General features: G+C 32.4%; 1 protein-coding gene and 1 non-coding gene across 2 annotated transcripts; both read left to right on the forward strand.

Moving 5' to 3' along the window:
* Window positions 1-953: 953 nt before the first annotated feature.
* LOC120081038 (UDP-glucosyltransferase 29-like) lies at window positions 954-2,291 on the forward strand. Its single transcript, XM_039035717.1, has one exon. The coding sequence runs from the start codon at window positions 954-956 to the stop codon at window positions 2,289-2,291; it is 1,338 nt and encodes a 445-aa protein (XP_038891645.1).
* Window positions 2,292-4,291: 2,000 nt separating this feature from the next.
* Window positions 4,292-4,365, forward strand: TRNAT-AGU. Its single transcript has one exon. It is a non-coding gene; the product is annotated as a tRNA-Thr (tRNA).
* Window positions 4,366-22,483: the final 18,118 nt, after the last annotated feature.

Raw genomic sequence — 22,483 nt, forward strand, 5'->3', positions numbered from 1 at the left:
AGTATTTAAACTAGACTTATCTTTTTACCACATACTTTTTTTTAAATGAATAAATAAGAGTTTGTTACAAAATAAACTATAGTAGGATTACTCGTAAGCCCATGGTGCAAATGTTTTCTATATCATTTTGGTCTCTACTTCTAAATGTCGAATATTAACGAGACAGTTGTAAATATAGTAATCAGACCCAAAGTATTTTCAGATATAGTACAATGCACAAAAAATTAGATTTTGCTTTCGAATGCTATAAGTGATAGATTATATCACTAGTGAGAGTATCAATGATACACTCTATCATTGATAGATTGTACTACATTTGTAATTATTTAAAATATTGTTATACACTTAATTATTATCTTAAAAGTTCTATCCAATGCAATTACTCATTTTTTTCAATCTACGTAGCTTTAAAAACTTTCTTAAATTGAACCTAGCTTGACTAATTCAAGCATATATTATCGATTAAGACACCAATATTTCAAATGCTTCAAATGTCTCTCCCCTTCCATCTACAGAGAATGTTTAAGATGTTTACTAGCTCAATCAGCATTGTTCTGTTTTACCAACTAAAAAGTACGTGGTTCGAATTTTCCATGACTATCATACTTTAAAAAAAAAAAAAAAAAAAATTACAATTGGTAACATTTTAGGAATAATAACCAAGTGTATAACATCATTTTAAAAAAATTGCAAATATAGCCAATGATAGACTTGTATTGTTGATAGACTCCGGATAGCGATATGGACTATTTAAATTTGGTCATATTTGTAATTTTTTTTATATTAAGTTATATCTACTAATACTTTGGATCTAATGTCTAGAAAAATTTAGAGAAAAAAAACGCCACTGCGAGCAAACATCTTAACACTCTCTATAAATGAACATAGACAGAAGGAAGAAAATTAGAGACATATGCCTAGAAAAGAGATCTTTGGTAGGTAGGCATTTGGCCATGGATGCAAGGCAAGAAAGCTTCAAAGTTTTTATGCTTCCATGGTTAGCCCATGGCCATATATCGCCCTACCTAGAGTTAGCCAAAAGGCTTGCAAAGAGAAAATTTCTAGTTTATTTCTGCTCTACGCCTGTAAATTTAGAAGCCATTAAATCAAATTACCTTTCAGAAACCCACTCTGATTCAATCCAATTAGTGAAAATTCATCTCCATTCAACACCAGAGCTTCCTCCCCATTTTCACACAGCCAAAGGCCTTCCACCGCATTTAATGCCCCAACTCAAAGTCGCCTTTCAAATGGCTGCCCCCAATCTCCAATCTATCATCAAAACCCTAAATCCAGATCTCCTAATCGTCGACATTCTTCAACTATGGATGCTTCCCATTTCTTCATCACTCAACATTCCCTTGATTTTCTTCCCTATTTTTGGCGCTATAACCATCTCTTTCTCGATCAGAATCGTCTCCCACCATGTTCCATTTCCCCAATTTGAGCTTCGTGAGTACTGGAAATCCAAATGCCCCTATTTGGAAATGGACGAAACATCGCGTCAATCGTTTAAACAATCCTTGGATCAATCTTCAGGCATAATTTTATTCAAAAGTTCCAGAGAAATCGAGACAAAGTACTTGGAATTTCTCGCGTCTTCGTTCGTGAATAAGATCGTGACCACCGGTCCTCTGCTTCAGGAACCTGGATGCAGTGAAAACGAGAACCACAGCGAAATCATTGAATGGCTGGACAAGAAGGAGCCATATTCGACGGTGCTGGTTTCATTCGGGAGCGAGTATTACCTTTCCAAGGAAGAAAGTGAAGAAATAGCACACGGACTGGAGATCAGCGAGGCGAATTTCTTATGGATCGTCAGGTTTCCGAAGGGAGAGGAGACGGCGGTGGAAGCGGCGGTGCCGGAAGGATTCATCGAGAGGAGCAGAGAGAGAGGGAAGATCGTTGAAGGTTGGGCTCCACAGGCGGAAATACTGGCTCACCGGAGCACCGGTGGCCACGTGAGCCACTGTGGATGGAGCTCGTTCATGGAGAGCTTGATGTTCGGCGTGCCGGTGATTGGAGCGCCGATGCAACTCGACGGGCCGATTGTGGCGAGATTGGCAGAGGAGATCGGCGTGGGGTTGGAGATCAGGAGAGATGAAGAAGGGAGAATGATGAGGGATGAAATTGCAGGAGCAATCAAGAAGGTTTTGATGGGAAAAACAGGGGAAGTTTTTCGAAAGAAAGCAAAAGAAATTTGCAGCGTTTTGAAGGAGAATGACGAACAAGAGGTTGATAAATTGACAACGGAATTAGTGATGTTGTGCCAAACGAAGAGGAGAAAATAACTCTGTTTTTTTTCTTTTTCCTAACGAAGTTTTTTAACACATCTGTATGGTTATTGAGTTATTTGGAACTACAGAGTTTTTAGTTTACCTTGTATTTGCCATTAAATTTCAAAATATTATAGTTTTACCTGGGTGTTTTGAAAATTTTAATTGATTTTGATAGTGTTGAAAATTATTAATAAAATAATTTAATTATAAGTAATTTAAATATTTTAAGTTATGTAATAGACATTAACACAACTATAATTGACTATTAATAGATGAACAATGAAAGTTAAAAATGTAAATTTTTTTTTTTTTGAAGAAGTATTGTAATTAAAGTGTGAGGTGGAGGAATCGAATTCCAAACCACGAGGTTAATAGTATGAACATTATGTCAGAAATAGAATCCAATCCATATGAAATTCTATGTTCAAAATAAATAATGTTCATACTATCATATGGATTGAAGATTAGCAAGGCGAATCTCATATAGACTATTTTTTTTTTTTTTAATTTTGGACTCGAGTAGTTATTTTGAACATATGATAGTATGAACATTATTTATTTATTTTTCTTTTAGTTTTGGACTTGAGTAGTGAGCTTTTTAAATAAGTTGTCTAATTTTAGATTGGGAAAAATTAGATGAGTTATTTGTCTTTTTTCTTAAAAGAAAAAAGTACGCATAGAAATAGATACGTCAAATCATGTGTCAGATACGTATCTAGAAAGTATCTAGAAGTATCGGTATCCGATACGTGTCTGATACTAATTTTTTGCCTCACATAAAGTATCTGTGCTTCATAGTTTACAGTTTGATAGACATTGATATCAAAGAAGATTAAAATTTTGTTATTTTGTGTAAATAATTTCCTTGTTTTTCTATTTTGAAAATCTCCCAAAATTAATTCTAAAAATTTGTTTAATTTTAGTCTATGTAATTTTAATAAATCTTAAATTTAGTTGGTTGATTTTTTTTTTTTTTTTTTTTTGTTATTTATTAGTATGTTCATTGTCAATTTTAAAAGTATATTCAAGTAATATATATATATTTTAAAAGAATTGATTTATTAATAGTACAAAGATCAAAATTAAGTAAACCTTAAGTATTAACATACTTCTTTTGTGGAGAGATAATGTAGAGAATCAATGTTACAAAAGTATGTAATGAATAATGAATTTCTGAATTTCACGAGTGTTCTTACCCTTTTGATGTCATTTATTTGTACTAAACTCTTTCCATTTGTATTATCATCATTCATTGCAATTTGATCGTTCAACTTCTCGTGAATTCATAGCAGTAGTTGATGGTAAAGAACAAACTTTTTGATGAGGTACTCACAATGTGTGAATAATAATTTTTCACACTTAGATGTAAAGAGAGAAGTAACTCAAATTTATTTTTAAGTTAGACAGATAAATTATTGAATCAACATCCAACTATTATTATAAGACAACAACATTATTACAACCTCATTAAGTTTATTTAATTGATTTCATGATTGTGGATGATATTCTTTCTACAACTTATAGGAGTTTGGTCCTTTTCAAGTGCAGTACAAGTCGTAACCGTTTTCATACATCTCTCTTAATTACATAGTAAACTAGAGTTAAAAAAATAAAATAAAAATAAAACCAAAAGTTTGCCCATGGCAATCACTATTTATCAAATAACTTGATGAGTTAGCTCTTTTTCAGTGACAAATGGTTATAATTACCTTTTTGTATATAGTAATTTAGTAGAAAATTTCTTTAAATACATTATTAAGGTTATACTCATTTTCGTGCAGCACATTTTAATATCCAATCATAAGTCGTTACGGGACCATCTTTTCTTTTTTTTAAAAAATATAATTTTTATATATCTCTTTTGTGATTAAAGAAACTCATGGAGATTGGTCAAGTATTCCTATATTATTAGTATCCTAGTATGTGTTTGGCTTACGTTCTAAAGTACCGAACTAAAAGCGATTTTATTACTAGTGGTAATAAATATTTATTTAAAACTATTAGTCATATCTGCTCTTGTAGCTCAGTTGGTTAGAGCACCCGTTTAGTAAGCGGGAGGTCTTGAGTTCGACTCTCAACGAGAGCAATTAATTTATTTTTCAAACAATACGTGATATTAGACAAATAATTAGATTTTTTTTATTAGTATTAATTATGCTATTGAGAACAAATATATGAAAACTTACATCAAAAAATAAAAATGGAGGATAATGAATACAATAATTAAAACATGATGAGATTCTAGAAATTAAACTAGGAAGATTATATTCTCACCTTTCAACTTCATATCTACTCCATTCCCTAATTTTCTCGAAAAATCCTCTCTATATCTCTCATCCTCTCTCTCTATATATATATTTTTTAATTCTCCATTCACATCTCAACCAACTACTCATCACCCATATACTTCAATCCCAACAATTTTTTTTTGAAAAAAAATGTGACAAAAATTATTTAGAAAGCCAACGAAGAACACAAATTATGAACACAAGAAACATAAAAAAGATTTTTTAAAAAAAAAAACACTAACCAACATAAGAAGATAGATAATTAGTTGATTTCATTAACTATTAAATTACCCAATGGTGGAACAGAAGAAATCGCAATGAACATTTTGTTCTAAAATAAACATACACTCATACCTTTAGTGACATCGCTGAAAAACCTCATATTGAGATCACCCACATTGCACACCAAACAATAATGAAAATCAGAAGAAAAACAATATCAATGACCACCATTCTAAGAAAATGAAATCAAAACAAAGAAATGAAATAAAAGATGATAAATGAACGTACCTGCAAGCAATGAAGAACACAAATTTCGAACACAAGAAACATAAAAAAAACACACTAATGAACATGAGAAGATAAATAATTAGTTGATTTCAATAATTATAATAGCGTGACATGGCCGAAAAATGCGTATTGGAATCGGCCACATTACGCACCAAACAATAATAAAGTTGAGAAAAGAAAAGATATCAATAATTGTCGGTCTAAGAAACCAAAATCAAAACAAAGAAATGAAAGGAAAGATGATAAATAAACCTACATGCACAAGAAGTATTTGGTGAAAAAGTATGTTTTTACGTCGAAATATATTTTGGTGAAAAGATATGTTTTTTTAGTGAGAATAGATTTAAATAACTTACCATTAAAATGGAGGGTTTAATGGACATATATTTAAAAGTGAGGGGCAACTTGAGAATATAAAGATTCTCTCAATTTTGTCCCTTTTATTTATACTAATCAAGAAATACGTACAACCACATGAAATCTCGTAGTTTTAATTAAATTTTTTTAAAAAACCATATTATTATTAATATTATTTTTGAAAATGAGCCTTCTTTCTTATCTTATTTAAAAATTTGTTTGTTTACTACTTTAAAACTTTTCATAAAATCTGTCCAAAGTGTTTTTCATTGAATATGACTTGAGAGGGCAACAACATACTTAAAAGTTAATAAAACTATAATGTATACTATTTTATTAATTCAAAGAAAATTAAAAAAGAGTTTAGATAGTACATAATTGTTTAATTCTAAAAAATGCATAAGATGATTGATTGTTGAAATAAATACCTAAAATTATGAGAATAAAACGATAATGGAGGAAGACAAATTTATTATTCTACATTAAAGTTAAATGAATTTTTTAACTTAATAATTATCTATTTTTCTCAACTTCTCTCCCAATTTTTCACGATTCCTAAATTTACCAAATCTCTTGCTATGTATCTCCAACACCACTATTTTGTTCATCAATAAACTTCTCCCTAATAGAAAAAATGCAATGAACATAGACTAATAACAAAGCCCTTAATTTGAGGCATTAGAAAACAATCGTACATATGTACATATAAAGACAGAAATAACCATGGAACCTTTTGAAATATTAAAACGAAAAATGTGAGATAACATAAAAGCTAAGCGGATGTTAGCAGCAGAAGAAGAATGGGGGAGAATAAAAAGGGATAAGATAAAAGGGAAAGTGAAGAATTGCATAATAAGGATAGTGTGATTGATTTGGCTTCTTGGATCCTAAACTCAGACTGGCATTTGCATGCTCATGTGTGGGGGAAAAGAAATGCCATGAGAGAAATATGAGTGTCTTTAAAAAAAGGGCAAAAAAGAAAGATAAAGATACTCTCTTATTGTTCTATTTAATATAGTATAGATTTGCAAAGCTTGATTTTCTTTAAATCATACTTTTTTTTTATTTTTTTATTTTTACTATTATATTTGTCACATCCGCTATCAGATTACCCCTTTAGCTGGTACTTACGGCCTATAACCGGTATAAAGACCTTGATATGCGTATACAACCTTAACCATCAATATTTATATAAACATAACCATCAGAGTATTCACATTCAACTATAGAGTTTTATCATGTTAACATACAACTCATACAACTGACACATGTATACAGAATCAGATACAGTGGGTCCCAAAATACATTTACTAGTTCTTGAACACCTTCCCAAGTAGTAGCAAGATCAACTTCTGGGAACTTGACCGCTACCTGGGAGTGGAAAAACATTTTAAAACGAGGTGAGCTAATTGCCCAATGAATGACTTAAAGAAAATTGGAAATCTCATGCTTTAAACATTAACATAAAACATCTAAAGTTCAACCTGGAAAACATAACAAGCAACTTTCATAAATCATAAGGCATAAAACATAACATCGTTTTTTTTTTTAATAAAACCAACTAAAACTTAGTTGAGAATGAACATTTATCGCTCTAATTCCCAACGTCAAGCTCTGGCAAGGAGAGACCCCTACTTCGATCTCTTTATACTAAATGTGGCCAGGAGACCCTTATCTTGGTCTCTTCATACTTAACTTGGAGTTTACTAAGTACCTTCGATATCTTAGGTACATTTACTCGGATACCTTCCCTACCTTTGTATCTGGCCCACTCGGGTTATCAAATTCTCAAAAATTATTAGTCAATAAAGTTTTAAAACATAGCATAGAAAACACTGTAGGACACCTTCCCTACCTTCGACATCCCTTATTCATTGTGTTTTAGAAATATCAACACATATACTGATAGCTAGATGTTCAAAACATAGCCAACAAAACATTGTAGAACTTTAAACTCACTTCTAACACAAGCTTCTATCGTTAGAAAACAAGTTAACTTCAATCAAGTGAACTAGCTCGTAGAAGCCTTGGCATGCGTTAAACATTCATAACATACTTAGAAAAATCATACTTTGTTAGATATCATGTGTTGGTTATGTTTATCAATCATAAAGACAAGTTGCTTGGAAATGTATATAAAACTTGGCACGAGAATAGCTTGTATAACATAAACTTTTAAAACATTGAAACATTAGTCACTCACTACTTGTCCCGGCCCTTAATGGTTTATAGGCTTCTTTCAGCTCTTCTTGGCCTAAAATGGTATAATTTCCTTTGTTAGATTCCCTAAGATTCCCACAAAGGTATAACAAATAGATCTTTAGCATTAAAGTTTAGTTTATTGGAGATACCAAATAACTAGCGAGACTAAGAAAAGCCAGCAAGACTCCCAAATTTCACAGTCTAGCTCCTTTTTCGTTCAACAGATAATTCAAAATTTCTCCACCCTACTCCAAACTACCTGAAACGCCAAACTAGTTGTTTCTTCCTATAGTTTCACTTATCTCCCTTCACATTTAGCTCATATATCCTTCACAAAAGTTGTTAAGAACTGAGTGAACCTAAAATTTTCAGCTCCAAACTCGATCTCTAGAGCTTGTTGGCCTTCAAGCATTATACCCTGTCTAGATTGCTCGAATTCCAGACTAGTCACTTCTTCCTATAATTTCACCTGTTTCCCTTCACATTTTCAGGCATCCTTCACAAAAGTTGTTAAGAAATGAGATAACTTACTGACCTCAAATTTACAGCTCCAAACTCGATCTCTATAGCTTGTTATCCTTTGAAAATCATATCCTGTCCAGATTACTCGAATTTCAGACTACCCGAAAGGCCAAACCAGTCGATTCTTCCTACAATTTCACCTATTTTCCTTAACTTAGGAATCCTTCGCAAAAGTTGTTAAAAAATGAGTTAACTTACTAACTTCAAATTTTCAGCTCCAAAATCGATCTTTACAACTTGTTATCCTTCGAACATCATACCATGTCCAGATTACTCGAATTCTAGACTACTCAAAATGCCTAACTGGTCACTTTTTCCTACAATTTCAACTGTTGCCCTTCACATTTAGCTTAGACATCCTTCACAAAAGTTGTTAAGAAATGAGTTTTTTAGGATGTGGTAGGTGTGATTCATAAGATCAAACGAATTATGTTCAGAAAAACGAAGTTATTGTTTCAATGAGGTGCAATTTATTAAGATGAATATAGATAGGCTAAAATATATATAAACTAACAAATTTTGGTGAGACACCTTTTTATTTTCCTAAAAAGACTTGTATTTGTTTGCACTAAGTTTTTGAAAGAATATCTGATTCTCTCTCAATTGAATGCATACGCTTGAAGGAGTGGTTCAGTCTTCAAGAGTCAGGAAGCCTTCTGATTGTGCTTTTTGAAGTCTAAAACTTTCAACCCCCACAAATGAAGAGAACTCTTCTATTTATAGAGTTCTTATGTGGGCTTTGTGGGCTTAAGCTTGGTTGGTTCATGTATCTGGCCCTTGGGCTCAACTAAGTAGATTTGAGTTGACATTTGGTCAAATCAAGCATATTCTTGAACCAAATTCGACTTTAGGCTAACTCTAATATTTAATTGGACCAAAATAATTAATTTAATAAAATGGACAAGACGAAAACACATGGCATCATCGGGATTCACCAATTTATATCTTCAAATTCATTTTGGGATGCATGTCAACTTTTAATTGGTCCCAAATTCAATTATTTGTAATTTCATCATTAATTGGTAAATGACGTGACAATTTGTGACTGATCCAAAATTTCTTATTCAACAAATGTCATTTCTTGAGATTTATGCCCATGTATGGGTGAATGAATCTCAAAACAGGTAAAGTTGTAATCAAAATACAAGCTAGATACTCTTGAATTTAACTCATATTTGATGTGTCAATTTAATCAAGCTATGAATTTGGTACATAAGCTTGACTTGAAGTTTGTCTATATTTGAGACATTTTTTTTATGTCAACTTATCAAAATGTGAATTTAGGTCAAAGTTTTTATTTTCTTTTTTGTCATAAATTTTGATTTGAATTTAATTAGAATTTATGCTCTACATAATTCAAAGTTAAATCTGGAGTAAAATTGAACTTCTACCCAAGATACTTGGTTTGAATTTGGAATGAAACATGAAGATGGGATTTCAACCTCACTTAATTTTACTTATGGATAAAATTATGGATTATGCTCCTTATTTAAATTTGAGATAAATGAACTGTATTATCCACCATTTGATATGACTTGAGATAAAAGCTAAGTTTGGATAAAATTTGGAATATATCCAAACATTAATTTGAGATAAATTTAAAGTTTTATCTGCAATTTAATTTGACTTGAGGATAAACTTGGATGATTTGACTTTGGAGTAAATTTTGGAATATAGCCAAATTTTGATTTGCTCGAGGTCTGACCCACCATTTCATTTGGTTAGAGAATAAGAGCCTAAATTTTGATGATTTGAATTTAGGATAAATTTTGAAATATGGTCAAATTTTAATTTGAGATAATTTCATGATTTTAATCCATTTTAATTTGATTTGAGGATAAACAACTAGACTTTGGATGATTTGAATCAAGATAAAATTTGGAAAAACACTTGAAATATTCCCTAAACTCAAATTATGATAGTTTTAGCCTTTGATTATAAGCTAAACCATACAAATTTACCCTAAGATAACTCGATTCAATTTGAATTAGAATTACCGATTTGAAAAGATTCACTTGAAATCTAAATCAATTTGGAGTGAAGCATATTATAAATAGGATGCACATACATAACTCACACCAACCTTAAGACAGAACCGCACAAATTGGATATATTTCAAATTGCACTACAAAGGCAACCAAATCACCCCACACTAAAAAAAAAACATACTCTCTAGGTGTTGGACTATACTAAGGCAATTTGGAATTTCATCCTTGCAGAAATTCGATTTTCATTTTTTTTTGCCCCCCTTTTTTTGCTGCGCTGCTCACTAGAAGTCGCACCGGAGGTGGGTCTTCGCCAAAACTGAGCGCAAGTCTGCCGCTGCGTCTAGAATCGGAAGGGTCGTCGGATTTGATTCACTGGAGGTGAAAGACTGCGCGTTGGTTGTTGAGGTTTCTGATCGTCCGCCAGCCATAAGGTTCGTCGTTGCTGCTGTCGAAGTCGAGATGATTCGTGAAAGCTGAGAGTGAGAGATGGAGAGCAAATAGTGAGAGATGGAGACCAGAGAGTGAGAGATGGAGAGAGGAACTTGAGAGGAGAGGGGGGCTGTGTGCAAGGGAGAGAAAGATGAGGGAAACTAGGGCTTTCTCTATTTTTAATATATACTTTTTTTCTACTTGTTCCACCTTTTTTCTAAAAAAAAAAATTACTAACTTGTCTCCATTGCATTTTTCTTTTGTAGCTTCTTTTTTTGGGTTCTTGAACACAGAATATTTCACTACTACTCAAAAAGATAAGTCTTAAGGTAATAGAACTTCCTCCAAGAGTGCACTTATATTTTCTTTTGGTCTTTTTTGTCGTTTCTTTGTAGCTATGTTGGGCATGTTGGTGTGCTCCTTTAAGACATCGATGCGTCAACTTAGGATGTGATACATTGGTCGTTCCTTTGTTGTGAAGTTATTGCAACAATTCCAATGGAGGTTATAGGGCATGTTAGGGCATAGATTGACTCTACGTGAATGTGTCCCACGTTACCAACTCTGATAGAGGTTATAGAACACGTCGGGGATATTGGGTTTTATGTTCTAAAACTCGTAGATAGTAAATGTTATCAATTGATTGTCATCAATAAAGAATTATCGATGTTAATTCAATAAATATTATTGATTGTGTTGTATTCTATTTTGTCTTAATAAACCTAAATCCAATAAACTAACATCCAGGGCTGCCTTACGAGTCTTGAACTTTATGCGGAGACATATAGAGATCAATGTTCAAGAAAGAACCTAAAGGGTCTACAGTATAGGGATAAGGCTGGTTACCTTATCTTGGTGACACTATGGATACGACCCACTTTGTATTTGATACAAACAAAATAATCCAACGCATTCGTGTAGGTGACACGCGAGTGAGGAATCCTATGCAATGAGTTTGCATAAGATCGGACCCAAAATAGTAACCACTAGATGTAATGCCGTTGACTAGTTTGGTTCTTATTTCAATTGGATGACCTAAACAACTTAGTCTTAATCTTGAGTCTATTATGAACTCCTGTTCATGAGGGATTGTCCTTTGATTTTTATGGGTGAGAGTGGCTAGTTCATTGACTATTTAAGCCTATCATTTTAGGACAAGACCGGGTGAGGAACTAAGAACATAATAATACAAGATGGAATTCACTCATTCCCAATTTCAGGGTAAGTAGATGAGTGTTCCCTTAAGTGGTGTCTCCGTGACTTGAACAAAGGGTCCTACCCTCTTATTGGTCCGAGAGGGGTTTCTATTTATTGGTTGGACCATAAACAGGTTGTTCATTAGAGGAACACTGGGTACTTAAGGATATAGAGGTAACCAAGGGTAAAACAGTAATTTGATCTAGTTGGTGTTAGGGACACTCATGAAGGACTAACTTACTGTTATTGATCTATAAACGTGGATACAAAAATATATTTGTGTCCGGAGCTAAGTAGGTATCGTTAATTCTACCTAACCCGGAACAAACAATATTTATAAAGCTCGAACAACAACCTAACTAACTCGTAGTTAAAGTGGAAGTAAAAGGTCGATCCACAGTGAAATATTATTTAATCCTTTATTTAACCAAGCTTAACTATGAAAGCTATAAAACGTGGGGTTTTTTTTTTTAATTAAAACATGAAACATGCTAAAAATAAGAAGATAAAGGATAGATGTAACCAAGTTTAGAACAATCTTGCTTATAATCCAAGTTAGACGTTCATTGTAATTCTTATCATTGAATTCTACAAATTTAATTCATAATCAGATTAATCACGCAACTACTTACTTAATCTAGATTAAACTAGTCTCTACAAAGGCGGAGAACTAGCATAACCTAGTCAAGAAAGTGTCCTAATCAACGATTAAGATAGGATAGCCCTAACCCTAATCTATCTACATGCTTCTACCTCTATTGGGTTTCTTAGAGGTCATATAGAAGAGAAAACACATGCATTAAGTTCTAGAATTCAATTACGTCGATTAATTGTTAAGATAGCTTACTCAATTAACCTAATTTTTTTCAAATCTAGTAATTAGTGCATCCTAGGGTAGTCAGCCATTCAACACACAATTACTATTGCCTCTTGGAGATCTTGGCTAGACTTTCTATCGAAAACATTAAAAGCAACGTATTCAATCATGAGTGAATGTGACAAAACCAAGCATCTAGGCTAAACATGCTCAAGATATAGATCATTCAACGTGCTTCAAGAATTAAAATCAGATTCAAGAATGCTTAAATTCAGATTGCTAATGATAAAGAAAAGTAGAAAACTCAAAAGAATTTGCAAGAACTCTTGAAATAGAAACAAGATTCAATTGCTTCATAAACCCATAGACAAATTCATGAAGAATTACAAGTTGTGATTACAAATAAAAAAAAAAAAAAAATCTAAATCTAACCTAGGTAGGAAACAAAATTACCATAGAGACTAATTGATACAGAGAGAAATTCCAGCCTCCATTGAAATCGCGCTTCCTCCCCAGAAATGGGTTTTTCATTTCCGAAGTTTCTCTTAAAAAATGATTTCTTAAAATGATATCCTCTTCTTTGTTGACGAACTGAACCAAAAATTTATACCAACGGAAAATCGTCGTGAGGCGTGGGGATGAATCGCGTCAAAATCCAGAAAAAAGAACGGACGCATCTGTTGGGATTGATGTCTTAATTCTCCTGGAGTCTCGTAGTTTGTAAACAGTTAGTACACATTGTTAATAATAAAATAAGAGTTATTTTATTTGCATTTACTCAAATTCAATAAACTAAAATTTGTGGTTATTTTATATAAACTTAAGCATGTATGTGAGACATACAAGTGGATCATGTCTTAAGTAATAATCTAAATGGTCTGTAGTATAAGGATAAATGAGGGATACCTTATCCTGGTAACACTATGGATATGGTCCACTTTGTAGATAATTTCAATTGTTGTAACGTGCTACAAATGGTTTGATACTAACCATTTATGTGAAGACATGCGAATGAGGGTGACCTATACAAGGAGTTTGTATAAGATCGAAGCACGAGATGATTAGTCTCTTTATATAATGTCGTTGATAATTGAGACTTACATCTCACTAAAACCACCATAGGTGATATGACCTTAATCCTGAGTGTTTTGGGAACTCCTATCTATGAGGGTGGTCCTTTGATTAGTATGGGTGAGAGTGGCCAAATTGCCAACTCAACAAGCCTACCTTTTTGGGGATTTATCTGATTGGGGAGCTGTAACTGAGATGGAATTCACTTCTTCTTTGAAGCAGGGGTAAGTAGATAAATTACTCCCTTAAAGGCTGATTCCGAATCTTGAACATAGTAGCCACATCCTCTCTTTGTAAGAGAGGACACAGTCATAGTAGGACTATGACTTATTGTTCATTAGAAGAATTAGTGGTACTGAAGGAGTTAGATGTAACTACAGGGGCAAAACGGTAAATTGGTCCAGCTGTACTTACGAGCGATTTGTGAAGGGTTATCGCACTGTTGATTGGTTAATATGGACAAAGAAATATATCTGTAGTGAGAAGCACTGTCGGTCTTTAGTGGAGTGCCTGACAGTTAATGGATGGTGGATCTCGTGACTAAAGAGTTTAGTCAGCTATCAAGCACTGTCGGTCTTCAAGCTACATGTTTATAAGATCCCCTTGGTAGCTCAATGAGTTCAAGTTGAGAATCAGATTTTGGGTTAGTTTGAAGTGTTCAAATTAACAAGAGGAAATTCAACTATATGTGATATAATTGGTGTGATGTATAAGATACATTATTTGGAGGAATTAATATAAATATGATTTATATTAAGTACCATAAAATAGAAAAAGAACTATGGTTTATATGTTTCATGAGATGAAATATTAAAACTATAAGTTATAAATATAATATGATAAGTGAGTTATCATATTTATTTATAATATATTATTATATGATGATTAATTATTTTTCTCTAATAACCGATTGAGTTGGAGGTTATTGGATATTTTATGGTAACTGTGAGATAAAAGAAAAATTGTTTTCCTAAATATAGTAGTTGCTTCATTTGGAAATTACTCACGGAAAAAGCTATCAAGTAAAAGAGTTTTATTAAGCGATAGCGTTGACAGAAACTAAACGATCGTGTAGAGTTGACTATACGATAGTCATTCAGCTGATCGTTGCTACATGATCGAGTAGAAAAATCTATGCGATAGGCTTCATTTTACTAAACGATCGAGTACATCGTCTATGCGATAGACAGTGTTTCATCTCCCACTTACTTGATCGTCTACTCGATCGCATACCTCCTCTCTTCCTCAAGCTAAGATCATACAAAGCCCACAACTTCTGGATTCTCATACCGAGAATACCAAGGTAACACTTGTGGCAGTGTTCTGACTCAGTTCTTGAATCGAGTGAGACTCGATTGGGTTTGAGGAGCTGTTGGTCGTTTTTTGTGTTCATGTTCATGTTTATTGGCTGTACCGGTTGTTGCGTTTGAGTGCCTTGTTGGACGCATTGGACTGATCGAGGGATTCTTGAAGAATAGTTCTTTAAAGGTACGCATATTCTATCCCTTGATTTTAAGCATGCTGTAATTTCTATTGATGCATAACTTGTTAGTTTCCGTTTAAGACTGTAATTGTTTGTGTTCAATCTGAATAGAATTTGGAACAATCCCTTCCGCTACTCATGGAGATCCTTGTGTTTTGATTTCCTTCAGCATCAAGTTTTCTGCAGTTTAAAAAGTGAGTTTTCTGTTTCATACTCGATCCTTAATGTTCGATGGTACTTTACTTGATGCTCGACACTAGATGGCCTTTTTACTCGATGACAATTTGCTAAATGAAATTTGATGATACTCAATGAATAAGAAGGAACTTGATAGTACTCGATGACTCGATAGTTGATTACTTGATGGCCCTTATTCGATTATACACGATAGTATTCTGCTAAATACTCGATGTTCGATTATTCAACAACCTTACTCGATGGAATTTTGGTGTTTACTCGATTCTCTTCAATTTGTTGATTTTCTTGGTTATTTTTTTTTTTATCCTTTTGGCCTAATTTTCTCTTAATGACTCCTAAATGCCTCGATGACCGTTTTACCTATAAAATTAGCATTTAAAACAAATAATCAACACAATTTTGGGAAAATTAACATAGAAAATATACATCCTTTAAAAATCTAATAAAACACCCTAAACTTAACTCTTGGTCATCTCGAGAAAGTCTAAACTAGAAATATGCATACATTCAAGCAAAAACATGAATATCAATCGTGCGTTCATTCAGAGAGCTCATTCAAAAATGTTAATATGTTCATGTGGTTTACTAAAAAATTTGATTCATATCTCTCTTTTCAACAATCAAGCAAACGAATCATACAAATGGGCATTTAAACCTTTAAAATTTTTCCAGCAAAGAATTGAAGCCTATTTTTGAAAAGAAAACGTCTTTTTCTTGTAAAGCCATAAAAGAAAAGACTACTAAGTTTTAGTTTATTTAAAGGCTAAAACTAGTAGAAAGGTATATCCAACTCTCAATTCCTCTTCGACCTACATTGGCTCAGTTATCGATCTATGATATACCTAACTTGCATTGGATAGAGACAAACAATTCTAATACAAGGGTGCCTTTAAAAAAGAAAAAAAAAAAAACTCACACACACAAAACGTAAATCGCATTTCTTTTACCTAGAGGGATAGCTTTCACACTCACACTGCAGGGAACCTATCGTTCTTTTCTCGCAGGCCCTAACTAACACGATAGAGGTAGCTCTTTTCACCTCTTTCCATGCATACACACACATGTTAGTGAAAGTTATGTTAAATTGGAAAATTTGCTTTATTTTTAAGCTAGCAAATTTTTTTATACACTAGGCTCTTTTTATTCCTCTATGTCTAGACTTGCCTCTAAAACAAGATGGTTGTTCTTAGACCAAAATTTGTCCTATCGGGGTAACAAAGAAAATTAAGTAGATATGACATTTCTAAGAGTTTAAGATTCTAAATAAATCTAAAGACTAAGTATTCAAATTTTTATGAAGTTAAAAGGAAAAGAAAGTTTCTTTTGAAAAATGAGTTTCAAATTTTGTTTGAAAAGATTTTAACAAGTTTAAAATTGATTTGTATCATTGCTTGAGAGAATGTGTCATCAAAGTTCTTTGATAAGAATAAAAAATTGAGAAAAACAAATGATCATGCCTAACAAAGTGAATGTTATTCTTGAATGAATGAACATACTTAGATGAAACATGCATTGAAAGCAAAAATGAGTCATATAAAGGAAAAATGATGTCAAGATAATAATATTGTGTTTCTTAAGAGAATAAAAAAAATGCCATAGGAATGTAATAGAGCCTAATCGATATTTCATCAAGATCATAAAATCCACATAACTCGAGCTTAGGTGCTCAAAGGTTCCAGACATGCAAAGATAATAGAGATAATAGAGCAAATAGAGAAATTTTTTTTGTAAGGCTCATTTTTAACAACCCTAAAAAAATATTAAGAACATGCAATGTATTCTCACTCCCAACTTAAAAACTAAACATTGTCCTTAATGTTTATAAAACTAAAATATGAGTGAGTTGACAAAAAGAAAAGGGAACAGAGAACTCCCTGATTTCATGCAATGAGTAGTGGTAGAAATTTTTCCTTGTTTGTTTTTGTTATTCTGATGTTCGTTTCCTGCATCAAATTTTTGTCTTTTTTTTTTTGTTCCTGCAAAAAAGAGAAAAGAAAAGAAAAGAAAAAGAAAGGAAAAGAATAGTTACAAGAAAATAAAGAAAGTTAGTCTAAAAATTTCTAAACTTAGAAAGCTAATAAAGAAAGCAAGTAAAAGTTGTTTTATTTTTGACGCCTGGCTACCTCAAGGAAGGGAAAATTCTTAACGTCGATTGCTCGACACGATCAGTCTTTTATGCTTTTCAAGGTACATAAAAATTCTCACATTCTCGGGTCTTCTCTTGGATGAATCTATATAGCCGGGAAGGGCTATAAAAGAACTCATCCTCTTTCGAGAACCAGACAGGTCGAATTTGAATTTTCTAATATTTGGTAAAAAAAAAAAGATAACGAAAGAATCAAAAGACTCAAATGACTCAAAAGAGTTGAAAGAAAGAAAAGACTCAACAACAGACTCAGACTCATAAGGAAAATACGAGCAATAATCGAAGATGCAAGAAATTCCAGGACAAAGTATGGTTCTAGGCTTAGAAGCCTCTAACTGTTTTACCTAAGATTCCTTAAGATGTGGTGCAGACTTATACTTATCCCAACTTACTTGTTCTGAATATTGCATGGAATAAACATCATCTTTACTGTCAGTCCAAGGAAACTCCCTAATTAGATTGACTTTAGTGACATAAGGCTCTAAATGATTCTCCAATGTAGGCATGGAGTGTGCAAGCTTAGACGTTTGATGGACCTCAGCTGGCACGGGGGCTTGAGTTTTTAGGTGTAACTCAATTGAATCCTGCTCACAATCAGAAAAGCCATTAGTAAGTTAACACATTACTAAATCCAACGTCTTACCTTGATAGGAATTTCAAAGAATTGGCAGCTCTACTGGATTGTCGATGTGAATTCCTCCACCGCTTAACTCAATATTCTCAGAAAATGTATCTTTCCAAGACTCCTCGATTCTCCTAACCGAATCGGTAATCTGGGCAATGTCACAAAAATTTTGAACATCGGCTCTAACTTCTTGTCCAGAATAAAACCCATTCTATTAGAAATTCGATGGTTCTTGAAAGATAAGAATGTTCCTACACAAACTCACAAGAGTAGTCAGAAAGTTCATCAACTAAATTTCCTAAGGAATTACCTAAATTGGTAGTAGAATACGGCATCGATGATGGAATTCGGTCGGGCTCATCCAAAATTGGGTAGTACTCGCGTTCAGGACCACGCGAAACTTGTATCTGTTCAGTAAGCACAACTCAAACAAGAAAGGTTAGTTCATTTACTTCACTTTTAAGCAAATTGAATTTTCTTACCTCTTGTTCTCTCTGGTGGGCCGTATACATCGCTTGAAGCGCGTAATATATGTTCACATTCGACATATTAAAACAAGTAGACACTAAAAGAAGAAAATATTTTTGGTGTTTTAAAGTTTTCTAGTTAAGTTTAGCTAAGAAAAAGATTGAATGGTTAGCCATTTCCCCGACAACGGTGCCAGTTTGTCTGGAGCTAAGTAGGTGTCGTTAATTCTACCTAACCCAAAACAAACAATATTTATAAAGCTCAAACAACAACCTAAGTAACTCGAAGTTAAAGTGGAAGTAAGAGGTCGATCCATAGGGAAATGTTATTTAATCATTTCTTTAACCAAGCTTAACTATGAAAGTTATAAAACGAGGGTTTTTTTTATTAAAACAAAAAACATGCTAAAAATAAGAAGAGAAAGGATAGATGTAAGCAAGTTTAGAAAAATCTTGCTTCTAATCCAAGTTTATACGTTCATTGCAATTCTTATCATTGAATTCTACAAATTTAATTCACAATCGGATTAATCACGCAACTACTTACTTAATCTAGATTAAACTAGTCTCTACAAAGGCGGAGAACTAGTATAACCTAGTCAAGAAAGCATCCTAATTAACAACTAAGGTAGGATAGCCCTAACCCTAATCTATCTACATGCTTCTACCTCTATTGGGTTCTTTAGCTGTCATATAGAAGAGAAAACACGTGCATTAAGTTCTAGGATTCAATTGCATCGATTAATTGTTAAGATAACTTACTCAATTAACCGAATTTTCTACAAATCTAGAATTAGTGCATCCTAGGTTAGTCAGCCATTCAACACACAATTACTATTGCCTCTTGGAGATCTTGGCTAGACTTTCTATCGAAAACATTAAAAGCAACGTATTCAATCATGAGTGAATGTGACAAAACCAAGCATCTAGGCTAAACATGCTCAAGATATAGATCATTCAACATGCTTCAAGAATTAAAATCAGATTCAAGAATGCTTAAATTCAGATTGCTAATAATAAAGAAAAGTAGAAAACTCAAAATAATTTTCAAGAACTCTTGAAATAGAAATAAGATTCAATTACTTCATAAACCCATAGACAAATTCATGAAGAATTACAAGTTGTTGATTACAAATAAAAAAAGACATCAAAATCTAACCTAGGTAGGAAACAAAATTATCATAGAGACTAATTGATACAAAGAGAAATTCTAGCCTCCATCGAAATCGTGTTTCCTCCCCAGAAATGGGTTTTTCCTTTCCGAAGTTTCTCTTCAAAAATATTTATCAAAATGATATCCTCTTCTTTGCTGACGAAATGAACCAAAATTTATACCAACATCAAATCATTGTGAGGCATGGGGATGAATCGCGTCAAAATCTGGAAAAAAGAACGAACGCATCGAGTTTCTTTGCAGTTTAAAAAGCGAGTTTTCTGTTTCATACTCGATCCTCGATGCTCAATGGTACTTTACTCGATGCTCGACGCTGGATGGCCTTTTTACTTGATGACAATTTGCTCGATGAAATTTGATGATACTCGATGAATAAGAAGGAACTCGATAGTACTCGATGACTCGATAGTTGATTACTCGATGGCCTTTATTCGATTATACACGATAGTATTCTGTTAAATACTCGATGGAGTTTTGGTGTTTACTCGATTCTCTTCAATTTGTTGATTTTCTTGGTTATTTTTTATCCTTTAGGCCTAATTCTCTTAATGACTCCTAAATGCCTCGAGGACCATTTTACCTACAAAATTAACATTTAAAGCAAATAATCAACATAATTTTGGGAAAATTAACATATAAAATATACATCCTTTAAAAACCTAACAATTTACAATGAGAAGAATGCAGTTGTGGGTTTTTAGTGGAGTGTGAAGGAACCTTAAGGTCTACATCAGTAGCGAAGATCATCCTAGTTTCAATTTTATCACAAAATACAAACTTTACAGAACAAAAATTATGCAATTCAATAAAAAAAATATTTTACAGCATGCAAGAAGAAAAGAATTAGGGTTAGAAATTGCTTACCTTTAAAGAATCCTTCTTCATGTAATCCTTATTCTTCACGAACCTTCATCGAAAAACACAGGACACCACCACAAGTGAGACCTTTATATTCTCTATAGGGGATGAGAATTCTCAAGAGGTGTGGACTCTGTGTTTTGGGAGAGAGAATGAAAATTGAGAGAGGAATTTTCACTAAGATAAAAATACTATCACAACTCACAGAGACCTCTCTTCTTGAAGAAGATTAAAAACCAGATCTATCGAACTAACTTCCCCACTCTCCACGTAAAAAATTGAGAGAGAGAATTAAGGGGAGGAAATTTATTTCCCTTCCTTTAAATTCAAAATTAAATTAAAAAAAATCATTTAAATAATAGTTATATATATATATATATAATAACTAACTTATTATATCTATATATATAACTATACGTTATATCAAATAAAACACATAACATATAGTTTATATTGTATCAAATACAATATAACCTATAGTTTTTAATTCTCTCAATCATTTGTTGTATTTAATATAAATCACATTTATACTAAATTTAATTATACGAATCCAATCCATATAATTAATATTTGAATCATATTCAAATATTTAATTCCTCTCAAAATAAACTTTATACTACAATGTATCGAATACATTATGTTAATTATATCACATATAATTAATTTAAATTAATTATATCATATTTAGTTAATTCTCTTTATTAATTTGAACAATTCAAATTAATCCAAAATTAATTCTCAATAATCCCAGTTGAGCTATGATGCGATCATACCATGCGATAAAAGGAATGTTAATTGTGAGGTTATATCACATTGTTTTATCTAGTTGAACCCAAGTGCAAGTTCAACTAGAGTCCTGGTAAGTCAAGGGTCGAACTCAGAGATTACTTTACAAATATGCAATGAAAACTAATGCTTTGATCTTGAAGCGATTGGAATATTAATTAGATGATTGATTTTGGTACTACTCTAACGCTAAGTTATGTGTAATGGGGTTTACACTTCGAGTGAAACATTATATGTGATGGTTGTGAAATGCAGATGTGTGATGATAAGGTTGAGAAGAATATTCACTAACTATCCCTAAGCAAATATATGAATCATGCGTTCAAGCAGTGCACTCGAAATTATAACTTACACTTCTCAGTGTACATAGCCACACTATCCTTAATATTTATTGAAATTAAAAGGTTTTAATTTTAACATTTTGCAAGTTTTAGGACTAGAGGAGACTAACATCCCAAATAAAGAATCAAAATGGTATTTTATTTTATTTTATTTTTAGAAAATAAATGTGGTAGTGGAAGTTTCAACCTTCCATCTTAAGGTAAATAATAATAATAATAATAATAATAATAATATTTTAATTGTTGATCCATTCTTATGTTTGTCGATTTTTTATTTGTTGGTTTTGTTGAGTTTAATATAATCTGGAGACATATAATGATAATATATCTATTTTTAATATATGAATATAAATGTGTATATTTAAATGAGTAGTTTAGAAAATTAACATTTCAATGCTATTTTTAATAATTTAACTCTCTTAATTAATTTAACACTGAATGCACCAAGGCACATAATTTAGTGGAGATGTCTGAGGTACCAAGTCTTTATATATATATCTGAAGCAGTTACTACAGTAGTTTCTTTGCTTACACTTAAAATTAGGTACACTCAAAAATATTATTTCAAAGCTCATAATTTCCTATAAGAGACCTCTCATTTTTCTTTTAGCATAAGTTGAGGGTGAAAGATTTGAACTACGGATCTTTTGATCCTCAATACATATACATGTTAGTTGAGCTAAGCTCTCGTTGGCGACAACTCATTTTTTTAGACAATAATTGAGAAATCAAACTTCGAACTTAT

Source organism: Benincasa hispida, chromosome 7, assembly GCF_009727055.1.
Source record: "Benincasa hispida cultivar B227 chromosome 7, ASM972705v1, whole genome shotgun sequence".
Taxonomy (NCBI): Eukaryota; Viridiplantae; Streptophyta; class Magnoliopsida; order Cucurbitales; family Cucurbitaceae; genus Benincasa; species Benincasa hispida.